The following is a 16,135-nucleotide window of genomic DNA, read 5'->3' as shown; positions in this document are numbered from 1 at the left end:
GATACACACCCTCCTTTCTACTTTTTTGATACCTACAGTAGTGCTCTTCCAGTTTTTCTCCTTCTCTACTAGCCTACCCCTTGGACAGAAGCACACCTGGGGACCCCTCACCTTTGGATCGCATGGACTGTGCAGCACTCAGAGTGAGTCAATCGATTGCTACATGTTTTCATGTTCAGGACTTTATTTAGACAATTGGTACGTTATAGGGTATTATTATGCTCAATCTTCCTGGTTTTATTGTTAACTACAGCGTCACTTATTAGTGAGCTTACAATTCCGGGACAGCAACCCAGTACCTGTCTTCTATCAAGTTTATGTTTCGGGGTCCCCCCTACAAGTATCTGGTTATTCATTCATTCATTTATCCTACTGTTGGGGTCTTTAGCATTACGCAGTCACATGGTCTAAGAATTAGTTTGGTGCAAAACATTTGTTTTACATATAATGCAATAACTCAGTAACTGGACATGATGACTCTCAATGCTGCTTTAAAGCAGCAATCTGCATGGTTCGTATTAAAGCAGCAATACCCCACACAAGCCTATATGAGTTTAACTCATATAATGTTAGCAACTTTCTCCCTAAGCATGTCCTTTTTTTTTTTTAAATGTTAGTGTTAAAAATCATAATGTTTCTTAATCTCTAGCACCTGAGGTTACCGTGTTAAATATACCATGTTAATATACAAAGGGGACTGTAACCGGGACTTAACCCTGTCTTAATGAGGCTTCAATAAATGGCCTCTAGTGGTCTGAGGAATCCAGCAGGAACTGGTTAATTGCAGCTGAATCAGACCCGTAGAAAAGGCTCCTGCTGGAAACTGCAAGAGAGAACTCCTGAGCAGTCACAACTGTGCTGCCAAGGGAATTATTGTCTTATCAATTTATAAATCAATTTATTATCATAAAGTGTAGGTTGAACACAGCACTCCACGGAACACGAGGAGCGGAGCCACAGAGGGTTTGATTGCTGTTTTCATTAACTATTTACATTGACTGGTGTGGACTCCTGGTGCCACTTTGCAAGCTGTGTTCAGCTTTTACTGTATTATTGCCAGCAGTATTCTGGGGTATTTGAACTATTGGCATTGACTACAGTATAGTAGATTTTTGTTGCCCTTCTACAAGCTGTGTTCAGCCTACACTTTATGATGGCTATCAATTTTCAGGGGTGTCTGATTTGACCAGTGATAGGGGAAGGAAGGCTTAGGGAAGTACTTCTGGGACCCCTTGTGACAAGGGGGAATGGGCCAGATGAAGAGGTAGTCCCTCGAAACGTCGCCCCCCTAGCATACTTTCCGTACTTTTTTTTTGTGTATTTTCCTTGTGTTTCATGTTTTTTTCCTTCTCCTTTTTTCCCCCCACCCCTCACTTTGTGACATTCCCATTGTGACACTGGTTTTTGCAAACACATTTGATTTATTTCCGGTTTGTTTATAGTGTTATTAAATAATATATATATACCCCTCACTTTGTGACATTCCCATTGTGACACTGGTTTTTGCAAACACATTTGATTTATTTCCGGTTTGTTTATAGTGTTATTAAATTATATATATATATATATATATTATCTGCATGACAATTGTTTTCATCATTTAGCTATTAGACAGTGAGTGCTGGTACTTGCGTAGATGTGTCAGCAAAAAGTTATTAGTCCAAAATTGTACATAATGTACAGACAGTATCACATATACATACAGACACAAACACCATATAGATATGTAGTTCTATTAGCATAGTATATAGTTGCCTGATATATTCTAAGGTGACATTGCCATGTATTGTCTGACGTATACATGGATTTAAATATTTTCCTGCTATACAGACTTTTGAGTGCACCATTCTAGGGCTTTAGCAGCCCCTGGTGGTCATTTTTTCCAAGTGTTTACATATCTTGGGCGAGCAACCTACAGGTTGAGCGAGCATTGTTATTTTCTTTGGTGGTGGCAGTAGATAACAGACATACTGCAACCCAGTAAAGGTAAATATTAACTCATTTGAAGTACCTTGCGAAGGTGAAAGGCGAGTTGGCTAGTTTAGCCGTATGTATTAACCCTGGTTGCATGTGATGTCGCGTTGCCATTTGACTCTGCGTTGTGAAGACAAGGTGTCGCCAGAAGCTGCCGGAGAGCAGGTAAGAGGCATACAGAGGCCTCGCACGCTCCCACTGCATTTTATTTCAATTTTGTGGGGAGAGCGTGGGGCCTCAAGTGCCATACACCCCCCCTCCCCACAAAATGTCACCCCCCCAGTTTGCACACCCCTGAGCTAGAGAGCTGGGTATTAACCCTTGTGCCATATACAGGCCACATGCTCAAAGGGGTGCTGGGGTGCTGTATGTGACACACATACAAACAGTTTGCGCCACGGCACATCCGACACTCGCAATCACGTGACCGCTTCTCTGAACATGATAGAACGGAATGGATGGAGTCCTCCTTCCATTCTACTTGGCAACAGATTGCGTTAACAAGGCAATCTCTCCTAGAAAACCGAGCATGGTCTGAAGGAACGTAGCTAGCAAGTCATGGGGCCTTAGTGTCAGAACCCATGAAGTTGTAGCTACACCCATAAGGTACCAACAGGATTAAGCTAACTTAAAACTGAACTTTACTGATGTTATAAATGCAGGCAAAACATAGAAATGTAAATGTCAAAGTCTTTCGACTTATCTCAAATCACATTACAATAAGTTAGTGTCCTTTGTACTCCTGTGAGTTCTGGTCACTATGAAGAAGCAGTTGAAGAGCTGATCTGAAAAAAGGATATATAGGTTTATGTATGAAGGTAAAAAAAAAAACCCTATTATTTTCAACGGAACTTTCTTCTTTGATACATATGGTGCAGTTGTTTTTTTTTGGGGGGGGGGGGGGGGTAGGGCGCGCGGCGCGTGCGTGTATGTGTCATTGTTGTGTCTTGGAACGCGCCTCCATTGCTCCACATGCCGCTCCTCCTCCTCACACGTCACCCCCTCCCTCCTGGGATGTCACCACAAAGGGGCGGTGTACACGTCACCCTCCTTCCTCCAGGTGGAACAGTGATGTCACCACCGTTCAGGTGAGCCAGGCTCCGGGTTGGCGCAGGCAGCCCCGCGCACACTCACAGTGTGAGAGATACAAAGGGGGCGGTGTGTACACAGTGGATGAAGAGACCGGCGCCGGGAAGCCAGCAGGGGGGCTTCAGCATGGCTGCCGCCGCCCGTTTCCCCCTGACAGCCCTCGCTCTAGCCCTGTGCCTGGGCCCGAGGCCCCTGGTGGAGGCGGTGCCGGAGGCGGGAGTCTGGTCCAGGATAGTCCTGAACGTAAGTGGGAGCCAGTTGTTTGTAGGGGACGGCGCATGAGTAGGGGTGACGCCAGCAGAACACGAGCCTCGGCGCGCGATGTGATTGAAGCCAAGGGTTACAGCGCGCCAGTTTCTCGTGGTCAAACAGCTGTCAATAAAGTTTGTTTTGATTCCCTGGCGCGTGCTGCCGCGAGAAGCATAACAGATATTTTTTTTTTTTTCTCTACGAGACGCCGTAGCGACCCCCTATTCTTCTGATGCTGACCGCACGTGATTAAGTCAGTTCTATCTGGCAGTGCCGTCGTCGCAGTTCGCTGCTGAAGCATGCGCAGTTGGGATGAGGGCTGGCAGGACTTGCCCTACTACGGATACATGGCTAGAAAAAGAAACAAAAATTGGCCTATTTATAAATACAGCATCCGATTGATCAAAGAGCAAAGATTAAAAAAAAACAAGGAACAAGTGTAGATCTTCACAATATAACAAAAATCAAGAAACAAACACAGTGGCCCCCAGCACTCAAAAACTGGAATAAACAGAACATCTGCTAATACCATTTTAATATGCAAAATAGACCTTACCAATAAATTGTACACAGTGGTAGAAGTGATAAAAAAATGATAAAGTGAGGCTGAAAACTAGCTGTAGGTGTATAAAGCAAACTACGGGGGCAAGGTAAAGGGATTGGGAAAACAAGGGGAGGGAAAGTAAAAAAAAAAAATAGGGAGGAGGGAAAAAGAGATGCTGCAATGTCAGTGTTTGGCCATTTTTGTGTCAATAACCACTCTGGGAAAAGAAGTAGATAAAATCTTTCTAGATTTATTGTGAAGCGAATGCAAAATTTCAGCTACACCAAGCTCTTTGTCAAGCCAAGAGCAAACATCACTTGGCAGACTTTGTGATAGTGGACCCCAGACGAGAACACTATACTGACCAATTAAGTTTGGGCTGTTAGAAGTCCATTTCTACTGACCATACAATAAAGTCATAATCTACTGTATAATTTGGAAAATTGTGTTTTTCGCTATGCATTTGGACACCTCCGTAAAATGTAACCAAATTTTGCATAATGATTCCTTAAATCAAGGAGCAAGTTTTTCTGTTTGAAAATTGGGTACATTCTATAAAAACTTAATAAAACAAATGAGATCTGTCTCGTACGGCACACCTGTGAGAATGTGACCAGCATACAGGACATGGGTTAATACACAGCTAACAAGCTGGCCCACTTTTCACCTTTGCAAATGTCCCTCAAATGAACAGTATCTCCCATCTATCTGTCCCCATGTACCATCTGTCACGAACAGCACACAAGTGAGCACGTAACTTGGATATGTAACCAGGGTTAATATACACGGCTACTCTATCCTACTTGCCTTTCTCCTGTGCAAGGTACTTTTCAATGAGTTAATATTAACCCCTTACTCAATTGCTATCATATCTATACGCTGCTACCACCACCCAAGAATTATGGGAAAAATATGTAAATGAATATATCTGCCAGGGTCTCCGACCCCTGTTTAATAGAAAAGACAATGCACTTATAACACATCTGTTGTAGCAAAATGTGTCCGAAAATGTAGATACTCCAGAGCATGCAACAGTTCATTCAGAGCCCCAAAGCATCACTTATTAAATGTTAAAAAAAATAAATATATATTTACAGAAAGTTTTTCAAGAACATACAATTATAGTAAATGTAGGACCGTTTCTTAAAATAACAGGATAAAACATAAATACCTATACATTATGTTACCATATCTCAGAAGTTTCCCTGTAGAGGTCACTGGAGTAGAAATGAGAATTGTATTGTATGTCTTTATTTATATAGCGCCATTAATGTACATAGCGCTTCACAGTAGTAATACATGTGGTAATCAAATAAATAACAGATAATATCAATAACAGATCATGGGAATAAGTGCTTTAGACATAAAAGTAACATTTCGGAAGAGGAGTCCCTGCCCAGAGGAGCTTACAGTGTAATTGGTAGGTAGGTAGAACGTACAGAGACAGTAGGAGGGAGTTCTGGTAAGTGCGTCTGCAGGGGGCCAAGCTTTATGTATCATGTGTTCAGAATATCCACAGTGCTATTCATATGCTTCTTTAAGCAAGTGTGTCTTAAGGTGGCTCTTAAAGGTGGATAGAGAGGGTGCTAGTCGGGTACTGCGGTTAAGGGCATTCCAGAGATGTGGGGCAGTCCGTGAAAAAGGTTTAAGGCAGGAGAGGGCTTTAGATACAAAGGGGGGTAGAAAGAAGACATCCTTGAGCAGAACGCAAGAGTCGGGATGGTGCATAGCGAGAAATTAGGGCTGAGATGTAAGGAGGGGCAGAAGAGTGTAAAGCTTTAAAAGTGAGGAGAAGAATGGAGTGTGAGATGCGGGATTTGATTGGAAGACAGGAGAGGGATTTCAGGAGGGGAGATGTTGAGACGGATCTAGGAAAGAGTAGAGTGATTCTGGCAGCAGCATTTAGGATAGATTGTAGGGGAGACAGGTGAGAGGCAGGAAGGCCGGAAAGCAGGAGGTTACAGTAATCAAGATGGGAGAGAATGAGGGCCTGAGTCAGAGTTTGGGCAGTCGAGCAACAGAGGAAAGGGCGTATCTTTGTTATATTGCGGAGGAAAAAGCGACAAGTTTTAGCAATGTTTTGAGAGAGGAGTCGAGTGTGACCCCTAGGCAGCGTGCTTGGGCTACTGGGTGAATGATTGTAGTTCCAACAGTAATGTGGAAGGAGGTAGTAGGGCCAGGTTTGGGAGGAAGTATGAGGAGCTCTGTTTTAGCCATGTTGAGTTTAAGACGTCGGAGGGCCATCCAGGATGATATAGCAGAGAGACATTCAGAAACTTTGGTTTGTACAGCAGGTGTAAGGTCAGGTGTTGAAAAGTATATATGTGTGTCGTCAGCATAGAGGTGATAATTAAACCCAAAAGATGTTATTAGGTCACCTAGAGAGAGTGTGTACAGAGAAAAGAGAAGCGATCCGAGGACAGAGCCCTGGGGTACCCCCAGAGAGAGATCAATAGAGGAGGAGGAGGTGTTAGCAGAAGAGACACTGAAAGTACGATGGGAGAGGTAGGATGAGATCCTGGATAGAGCTTTGTTCCGAATACCAAGAGTATGGAGAATGTGGAGGAGAAGAGGGTGGTCCACTGTGTCAAATGCTGCAGAGAGGTCGAGTAATATGAGCAGAGTGTAATGACCTCTGTCTTTGGCAGCATGGAGATCATCAGTTATTTTAGTGAGGGCTGTTTCCGTGGAGTGAGCAGTGCGGAAGCCAGATTGTAGAGGGTCTAGGAGAGAATAGGTGTTGAGAAAGTGGAGCAAGCGAGAGAATACAAGACGTTCAAGGAGTTTAGAGGCAAAAGGCAGGAGGGAGACAGGTCGATAGTTAGAAAGACAGGTAGGGTCAAGCTTGCTGTTTTTGAGTAATGGTATAACTGTTGCATGTTTGAAGGAGGATGGAAAGGTTCCAGAGCAGAGGGAGGAGTTAAAAATGTGTGTGAGCGTAGGGATTATAGTAGGAGCAAGAGGTTTTAGGAGATGGGAGGGAATGGGGTCAAGAGGGCAAGTGGTAAAGGGAGAAGAGGTGATCAACAGCAACACATCCTCTGAGACAGTGGAAAAAGAGTCAAGGAAGGCAGGAGGAGAGTTAGGAAGAGGTGTAGGATGGGAGGAAGAAACAGAGGGGATGTTCTGCCGTATGGATTCCACCTTTTCCTTAAAATAGTCAGCAAAGTCCTGAGCGGAGATGGAGTAAGGAGAGACAACTGAGGGTGGTTTGAGTAGAGTATCAAAGACAGAGAACAGTCGGCGTGGGTTAGACTTGTGCATGTTGATTAGTGAAGAAAAGTAGGCTTGTTTAGCTTGCGAGAGGGCAGAGTTGAAACAGGATAGCATAAATTTGTAGTGAAGGAAGTCTGCGAGAGTATGAGATTTCCTCCAGAGGCGTTCAGAGGAACGAGTGGAGGAACGCAGCATGCGCGTGTGGGAATTTAGCCAGGGTCTAGGTTTAGAAGGGCATGTGCGGCAGAGAGAAAGCGGGGCATGTAGATCAAGAGACGAGGACAAGACAGAGTTGTAGTTACTGACCAGGTTGTCAGGGTCTGTAGCAGAGCTGAGAGAGGAGAGGGAGGAGCTTAAAGTGGACTCAAAGTCAGGTAAGTGAATAGAGCGCAGGTTTCTGCAGAACCGGGGGGTAGATGGATGTGGAGAAGGGGAGAAGCGAAATAGGGAGAATGAGATGAGATGATGGTCAGAGAGAGGAAAAGGGGAAATGGAGAAATTGGAGAGAGAGAAGTTTTTAGTGAAAACCAGGTCCAAGTAGTGACCATCCTTGTGGGTGCTGGCTGCAGTCCACTGTTGAAGGCCAAAAGAAGAGGTTAGAGAGAGAAAGCGGGGAAGCCCAAGGGAGAGAGGGGTCATCAATGTGGCAATTGAAGTCCCCAAGGAGAAGAACAGGGGAGTCTGAGGAGAGGAAGAAAGAGAGCCAGGATTCAAAGTGAGAGAGAAAGGCAGAAGGGGGATGAGTAGAGGTAGGTGGGCGATAGATGACCGCCACATGGACAGGAAGAGGAGAGAAGATCTGGACAGTGTGAGCCTCAAAGGAGGGAAAAGCAAGAGATGGAGGAATAGGAAGGGTTCGGTAACGGATTCATGTGTTTGGTTCAAAACACACCTCTGTTGAAATCTGATTTTCATAATACCTTGCTAAATCTTATGTACTATTTTTCCCCATTGAAACAACATAAGCCCACCCCTGTCGTAAATCAGCTGCTAAGTTGACGGTTTTTCTACAGAGTAAAAAAAACTTCTACCAAACAATGTTTAAGTTTTGCCTCAATATATAAACGCACTCATAACTTCCCTTCTCTTAATACCTAGACACACGTGATTCACATCAATAGATTGAGGCAATTATGACAGACGCAACGAGACTAATCACGACCGTCTTCATCCTAATTTAGAGTTACAAATGGATAACTGTCCTTGGCACCTTTTTCTCATGTCGTGTGTCTAGTCTTATTGCATGCGACTCTTTGCCACGATTACAAATATGTAACTCTTGGTATGTACATTTGATGACGTCACAGGATATTCTAATTTTTAGTAAAGTCCCCAACTAAGTCCTGACCTGTGAATGCCCTCTCTCTGGAATGCACCAGCAATCCTTCCTGAACGTTTAGTTTTCTTTGAGTCTGGCAGAATAATGTCTGGTTATCGTTTATGGCCTTGAAAACCAGAGGTGCACAAACTTTTTTTTTTTTTTCGTCTGCGCCCACTGCCTGTTCTCCCCCCTCTGCTCTCGCCCCCCGCCTTACCTTGTCTGCTGCGTTTCTAACGTTATGTGACCCCGCTGCGTCATTTGATGCTACTTCGCCATGGCGACGTGTCGCTGGAAGCTGCCGGACACAAGGTAAGGGAACTTACAGAGGCCTCACGCACTCACCCGGCATTTCATTTAAATGCTTTGGGGAAGAGCGCGGGGTCTCTGAAAATGTTGCACACCCCTGGTCTAAACAACACATATGTCACATTTAGTGGGCCATCTGTGATATGCCCCCCAATTAAGTCCTCTTTGAAGACCAGCACAGACCCAGGAAAAGTCTGTTGCTAGATTAACCCCATAAAGCACCAGATATGTATTTAATCTCCTGATATTATCATGGCATCAATTAAAAAGAAATAATCTAATGGTACTTGTCTAATAGCATTCTCATCTATGCTGTATTATTAATTCTACTTTCTGTCTTTCTGTCTTTCTGTCTTTCTTTCTTTCCGCTCGCACTCGCGCTCTCCCCCACCCCCTTAGCCCAGTCGCTCTCTGTCCCTCATGTTACACTATCACCTCTCCCACAAGGTGTCTCCTCACCCCAGTGCCACCTAACAGCCGGAATAGACATTGCGTGCTGCAGCCCTTGCTCCGCTCTACGAAAAAAAAAAAAAAAAACAGATGGGACTGTCCAGGCTAAACTCTGACTGTCCTGGTTTCGCTGGGACTGTCCCGCGTCACCCTAACCAATGCTCAAAATTCAATTAAAAAAAAGTAAGCGATGCTGTGTTCTCACACACAATCCACTTAAAGGCGGGCTTGTGTGATCTGCTGCTCTGACTGTATGTGTGTGACACAAGCCTAGTTGGTCAGTGTTGGGAGTAGCTCCATTATGACTTCTGTCTTTTGGAGTAACCATTTGTTATGGGTATCTTGTTTGTGCTCTTTTCTAACCATAAAAGAGCACCTCTTATCTTATTGTAAATCTTTACCACCCATGAAGTGATGACTTGTGTTCTTGGTTTTCCTCTTTCATACATTTTTAGCACGTTCTGTACTCCTGCTTTTCATTGGAAAAAGAAATCATCTGATTTATATCTATATACTGTATTTATATTTCTAATCAAAATCTGTCTCCCATAAACTTTAATAAGGGATGACTGCTCACACTAAGTTTTTTGGTACTAGACACATATCATTTTACAGCAGATAAGAATCACATGGTCTGCCTATTTTTCTATGTGCTGTAAAACCTCCGCCTTGTGTCTACCCCAATCCATTTATTATTATTATTTTTTTTTAAACTCCCTTGCTGTATTATCTTCTACCACCTGTGCAAGGAGGTTCTTCCACATATCCACCACCCTTTTAAGTGAAGACATACGTCCTGACTTTCCCCTTGGCCTGCTTCAGAGCATGACCTTATTCTAGCACATCTTTCTCGGCAATATTCTTCCCTCCTGCACTTTTTTGTTTATACCCATGTATGTATTTGACAGTTTATATCATACCCACTCTCTCTCCTCTTAAGCTGTACATATTCAGGTCCTTTAGTCTTTCCTGATTACATTCTATGGTGTAGAATCTGCAGTGTAGAGAAGACCATGCACTATTTATTTAGCTCATTCTTGATTGATTGTCCTTCTAAAATATGGTCTCAAACTGAACACCGTACTCTAGGTGCAGTCTTGCCAATGATATGTAAAGTGACATCACCTCTCCCTGTACAACCTAACATCCTACTGGCTTTCCGCATTGTTTTGTTACATTGCTCTCCTACTTTTTAAAGTGGTAATACAGGTTTCATTTATTGTTTTGTTACAGGTGTGAAGCAGGGGATCTCCAGAGCTCTACTGTTTTAGCTCCACGGGACCCCCGTTTCCAGAGATACTTACCCCCTTTAGCGGTGATGGCATCAGTGGAGTTTAAAGGTCCTGGTCACACGGGCCAATAGGGAGCCGCAACGGATGACGTCACGGCTTCATATTGGCCTACAGCAGGGGAGCGCAAACTTTTGGAGCTGCGCCCCCCTGCCTGCTCCCCTCGTTCTCGCACCTCCCTTACCTTGTTTGTCGGTGTCAAATGACGCCGCAGGGAGACGTCACGTGACCCCGAGGTATAATTTGACGCTGTATTGCCATGGCGACGGGCATGTGACATCACATGACACAAAGTGACGCAGCGTCACAGTAACTCTTCTGAATCCCGTTAAGTGAGTTACAGAGGCCTCACGCGATCCCCCGGCATTAATGCTTCAGGGAAGAGCGTGGGGCCTTTGCAACCGCCGTGCCCCTCCCAAAAAAATCCAGCGCACTTCTAGGCTACAGGACATTTAAAGCCGTTGCTAGATACCGTCACAGCTACGAAGGTAAGTATCTCTGGAAGCAGGGGGTCCCCGTAGCTCAAATTAACACATTTCTGCTCCAGAGACCCCCTGCGTCAACCCTGTAATAAAAAAAAAAAACAACAAAAATAGCCCCAATAAATGAAACCTGTATTGCTTCTTTTAAGTCTGTTAAATGAATGACTCGCAGGTCTTTTTTTTTATAACTATAGTAGTTGACATTATAGTGCCATTCTGTATTCTGCCTTTTGGATTTAGGAGATTAGAGTGTATTATTTTTGTACTTTTGGGCAAAAAATTGTAGCTGTCAAACGTGACCACTCTAATCTACCTAAATCATAAACATTCCCCCCCCCCACTTTATTTTTATTTACCATTTCAATGTTTACTGAAACACTAAACAGTTCAGTAATGTTTTTTTTAGCTTGTGTTTTAACTAACTTGACCCCTCATTGACACTTTGCTTCTCGTATGAATACAGTATGTGCCTACATTTGCTTTTATTACCAGCAACTTATGTTAGTTGCTGATGTTGCCACCCGTGTTAGACGGCAAATCGGTCACAGTCTTATTAGCATTTTTGTTTTAAAAATGCAACATTTTCATACTTGTTTAAATTATTGTTTAAAAGAGCATACTGTACCTGTATTCTAATACAAGGTTTTTTTATTTTTTTTAGAGGTCGGGTCCTCTGGTCTTCAGAAAAACATTGTATAGCTCTACAGACATAAGTCTAAAAAGTAAGTATATTATTTTTTTTTAAAGGGGGGACAAGAGTAAAATAATAATAGCATGTTCTTGTATAGCCCTGCTAGTTTTACTTAGCGCTTTACATAGACATTTTGCAGGCACAAGTCCCTGCCCCGTAGAGCTTACAATCTATGTTTTTGGTGCCTGAGGCACAGGGAGATAAGGTGACTTGCCCAAGGTCACAAGGAGCCGACACCAGGAATTGAACCAGTCTCCCCTGCTTCAATCTCAGTGCCAGAGTCAGTGTCTTTACTCACTGAGCCGCTCCTTCTCCTTGAGTTGTTTGTATGGTGTGTCCTGTTTCTAAAAATGCAAATCTATAACTGAGCACTTGAAAGCGGAAAATAAAAAAAACTCCAATGTTCAGTGCCTCCAGCCAGATAGTGAATGTCCCCCAAAATTGAATAGGGGTCTTCATGTTAAGGGAATAACCAAACAAATCCGTGTAATTGCGTAAAAGGATTTCTGTTGGTTATTACTATTTTAATTGCAGGCTTTTTAAGCCACATTAACCCGCTCTTTTACTTTATTTTTTTTCCTGGAACAGTTGAAACACCTAATTGCCCAGATGCTTTGAAGTTTACCGTTGAAACGTATTTCAAATATCACCCGTGTTACAATGAATTTACCAACCTTGAAGTAAGTGTTCTTTACAAAACAGGATCAACAATACCACAACGTTTTAGCTACAAAACTTATCATTCACTCTACAGAAAGGAATCAGAGGTCATTAAAAAAAATATATACATTTTTGTCCTTTCAGCCTAAGTATACCATAAATGTCATATAGCTTTACCCCCCCCCCCCTGTTCAAAATGGTTGTCTTCTGTATGTCAGATCCACGCACCAGTATTTGTTCCTTAGTTCTCTACATCATAAATATCTTGCTCGTCCCCTAACAAACACTGTTGTAACGTGTTGTTGTTGTTCCCCTCTCCCCCCTACTGTAGGAGATTATAGCAAGAAGACATAATGATGATGATTTTGACGATATTTGTGCCAGCTTCTTGCAGTCGACACAGTGCAACAAACATAGAGCTGAAAACCTTGAATGCAACAAAGAGACTCAAACATTTCCCACGTTGAATGTAAGTATTCCATTCCATCCAGTGAGAGGCTCAGTTGGGGTGCTGGAAATTACGCTAAGGTACTTATCGGGTGGGGTCATCCCTCTTCGGTTTTTCTAGTGAGGAAGCCGATATCGAACCTCCATTTGTATTGCCTTCCTCACTTGCAGCCAAGGGGGTCAAATGTTGCATAGCAATAATTGTTATTTAAAAAAAATTCTCGGGCAATGGAGTTAACGGTTTCTTGACCTAGGTACTTAATGAGGCAATCCAAACCAGTTTAAAAAATAAATAAAAATTTGTACAGGATTGGGGGGGTGGGGTTGTTGTGGAAGATGAACCTCATTCATTTCCACTACGGGGACCCCCTGCTTCCAGACTTACTTACCTCCGTAGTGGGTGCTGGTAGCCACTCCAGGACTGACTACATTGCTGCTTTTCAATTCTCTCACGTAGAGTCAGGCCGAACAAGCAGCCATTTTGTTAACGGCAACGTTAATGGTATATTTTTAAGAAAAGGTGAGGTCCACAGAGTTGAGAATAGCACGGTTCTGTTCAGGACACCCCCCCCTGCCCCCCCGCCCTCTTGTTTTGATTAGGAATAAAAAGAAAACTAAAAAGCACAAATGTGTAGGGGTTTTGCGGCCTTAAAGTGGCAAGCCTGGCACGTTCTTGGTTTTGGAGCTGCTGTTAATCTATCTAGTATTTTTGTTGTTTCTGGATACATCTGTCAAATCTTAAATGTCTTAACATGTACCTTCTTATTTCATGCTTTGTTTTCTAGATGAGTCTGGTGGTCCCACCGCTTCTTGTGAGTCAAGTATTTATGTCTCTAACTAAAAAATGAAGAACATTGAGGGGGTGGTAATGAATAAGGATTCCCACTTTTAGATCTTTTGTGCACACTTTTCTATAAAAATAATTGTTTATGTACACTGTATATGATGTCATTAGGATCTGATTTATCTCAGTGTGTGTATACACTGTCTATCTATATATGAAACTGGGATCTGGTTGCACACTTACAGTAGCTGCTGTATTTTAGTGTTACATTGTATTTAATGTGAATTCTAGCAAATCAGGTCATACCTTGCTGAAGCCATGTGTGATTATCAAACTCTGCACTGATTGGCTGATCCCTGGGTAATGTCATGGCACTTTACACAAGGGCTTCTGGGACTTGTAGTTTATCTGTCTGTACATACTATACTTAGGCCTCGGCCAGGGTGGCGCTGAGCGGGCAGGCGCGCTCACGCTGGCCGCTCTGAAACACATTGAGGCAATGTGTGTGGCCAGCGTAAGCAAGCGCTTGCGCATGCTCGGTGCTTAGATGCTTGCAGATCAAGCAAATTTGATTTTGCCGTGCGGAAGTGCGTCACGTGAGCAGTTCGCCCAATCGGGGCGAACTAGCTTTGTGGCTGTGCCCCCAAATGAGCGCGCACCTAGCCGGCCAGAAATCACCCGCCCGAGCAGGGGACCGGGCACGTGTGCCGCAGCCAAGACGCCCCTGCTGAGAATGGAGATCACATTACAAGTTGCAGCAGGGAACGGGCGCCAAGAGTGGATTGTTAAGTGCTGGGATGTTTCCACCCGTGCGTGTGTGTGTGTATATGTATTTTTTTTTTGTTGCAGTCTATATTTATAGAAATGTTATGGATATGACATTTGTATTTTGTCCATGGCCACAGGGTGAAACCACTACAAGTACTATCTCCTCCAAAAAGGAAAAGTTACCAGAGGTAAGATTTTGCATAACGCTTGGAAATATTTCCAACGTGGGCTACTTAGAAAGAGTTGTCCATTGCAGACTATGAAATGTATGTTCCAAAACATTTTTACACAGTGAAATCTGCTTTCTGTCCCAAGGAACAACATAAACCAGCAGCAAGTGCCAGCAACTCAAAAAGTCAGAAAGGTTCACAGGTGAGGGATAGTTTACATTGTTTGCCATTTTTTCTGTTATGAATTTTGATTAATTATGAGAAGATTATTGCAGTGATGTTGGAAAGTGACCCTATACAAACTAGTAGATTGTTTCACACCTCAATACCTTGTTTTTTTTTTTAACTTCAAAGTTTTTTATTGGGTTTCACAACAAATATATTATGCGACATCCCATAGTAAAACGATAAGAAACCTACCGAGGTTTTCCCCTTTCACTCTCACCATCAAGGGTAAAATCACTCAAAATCAACATGGGACTAACAACATAAACTCACAGGACTAGACAAACACGACTAACCGGACCAAAGACAAGACAACAGAGGGTGAAAACATCAGGGAGAGAAGGGGGGGGGGGGAATGGACTTCCACCGTGTGCTCCGGTGTCGGTGAACCTGCTTTCGGTATGTGCTGTGCACTCTTAGGAGAGCCTGACGACTCCTCATCTTGGAACTGTTTTTATTGGTCGGGGGCTCCTACCTGTCGCGTATCTATGTTATAGTATGTTCCGCTCAGTCACCAGAGAACGCACTTGTGTTTATTATTGCAAAATTGTGCTGGCATCTATCCCGGGGATGTCTGACTGGGTAATCCATGGCTCCCATACTTTGAGGAAATTTCGGCCAGAATCGTTGACCCAGCTTGTCAACTGTTCCATCTGGCAAACATGCCACATTCTGTTTCGAATTTTGGGGATTACTGGTAAATCTTGTTGTTTCCACACTGCTGCGATCTCGCACCTGGTGGCGGTAGCCAAGTGTGCTACCAATTTGTGTGCCGCTTTCGGCAGCCCCTGGGCCCGTCTGCCCAACAAGAACAGCCACGGGTCCAGGGGGACCTCTAAGTCGAGGATTCTTTGTGCCCATGCTCTAATGCTCTCCCAAATCGGAAGTACCCTAGGGCAGGACCACAGCATGTGAACTAAGTCTGCTATTTCCCCGCACTGTTTTGGTCAGAGCGGGGAATTATCGCTGACAAATTTGGACAAACGTAGTGGGGTGTGATACCAGCGCATCATGACCTTATATGCGTTCTCTTTTAACGTTCTCAATACCTTGTTTTATGTAATAAAAAATAAAAAGAGAGAACTCGAGTAACTAAGAAGAAACTGCTTGTATTCTCTTAATTTTGATAAACTGTAAATTCTGTGTTAATGCAGCAGGAACCATACTTTTTGATCATTACAGGAATGGATCCAGTATTTATGTTGCTTACCTTTCTAACTAAATGTAGGAGTACAGGGTATGGGACTAGCTTTGCGGAAAGCATTATGTGCTTAATGCAGTGGTTTTCAACCATTTATTTTGGTTAGGGAACCACAGACTTAGATTTTGATATTCTGGGGAACCCCAACCCTCGCCCACTGTCTCTCGCCCCCCCCCCCCCGTCTTGCTCCATCTCACCACCCCCCATCTCTCTCCCTGCTACGCTCTCCCTCTCCAGCTTGCGCACGTTCACACTCTCCCACTTACACA

General features: G+C 43.6%; 1 protein-coding gene across 2 annotated transcripts in view; it reads left to right on the top strand.

Moving 5' to 3' along the window:
• The first annotated feature begins 2,888 nt into the window (after window positions 1-2,888).
• TMEM87B (transmembrane protein 87B) overlaps window positions 2,889-16,135 on the top strand; it is a 40,721-nt gene continuing 27,474 nt past the window's right edge. Inside the window, exons 1-7 of one of the 2 annotated variants that reach the window (XM_075596348.1) lie at window positions 2,889-3,062; window positions 11,582-11,642; window positions 12,200-12,291; window positions 12,603-12,740; window positions 13,504-13,530; window positions 14,408-14,458; window positions 14,586-14,642. In XM_075596348.1, coding sequence (XP_075452463.1) covers window positions 2,904-3,062; window positions 11,582-11,642; window positions 12,200-12,291; window positions 12,603-12,740; window positions 13,504-13,530; window positions 14,408-14,458; window positions 14,586-14,642 — 585 coding nt within the window. In that variant the 5' untranslated portion in view covers window positions 2,889-2,903. Of the gene's footprint in view, window positions 3,307-11,581; window positions 11,643-12,199; window positions 12,292-12,602; window positions 12,741-13,503; window positions 13,531-14,407; window positions 14,459-14,585; window positions 14,643-16,135 lie in introns of both variants that reach the window. The other variant, XM_075596350.1, reaches the window with a different exon arrangement.

Source organism: Ascaphus truei, chromosome 4 (assembly GCF_040206685.1).
Source record: "Ascaphus truei isolate aAscTru1 chromosome 4, aAscTru1.hap1, whole genome shotgun sequence".
Taxonomy (NCBI): domain Eukaryota; kingdom Metazoa; phylum Chordata; class Amphibia; order Anura; family Ascaphidae; genus Ascaphus; species Ascaphus truei.
The sequence above is the reverse complement of the archived record's forward strand: the minus strand, read 5'-3'. Positions and strand labels throughout refer to the sequence as shown.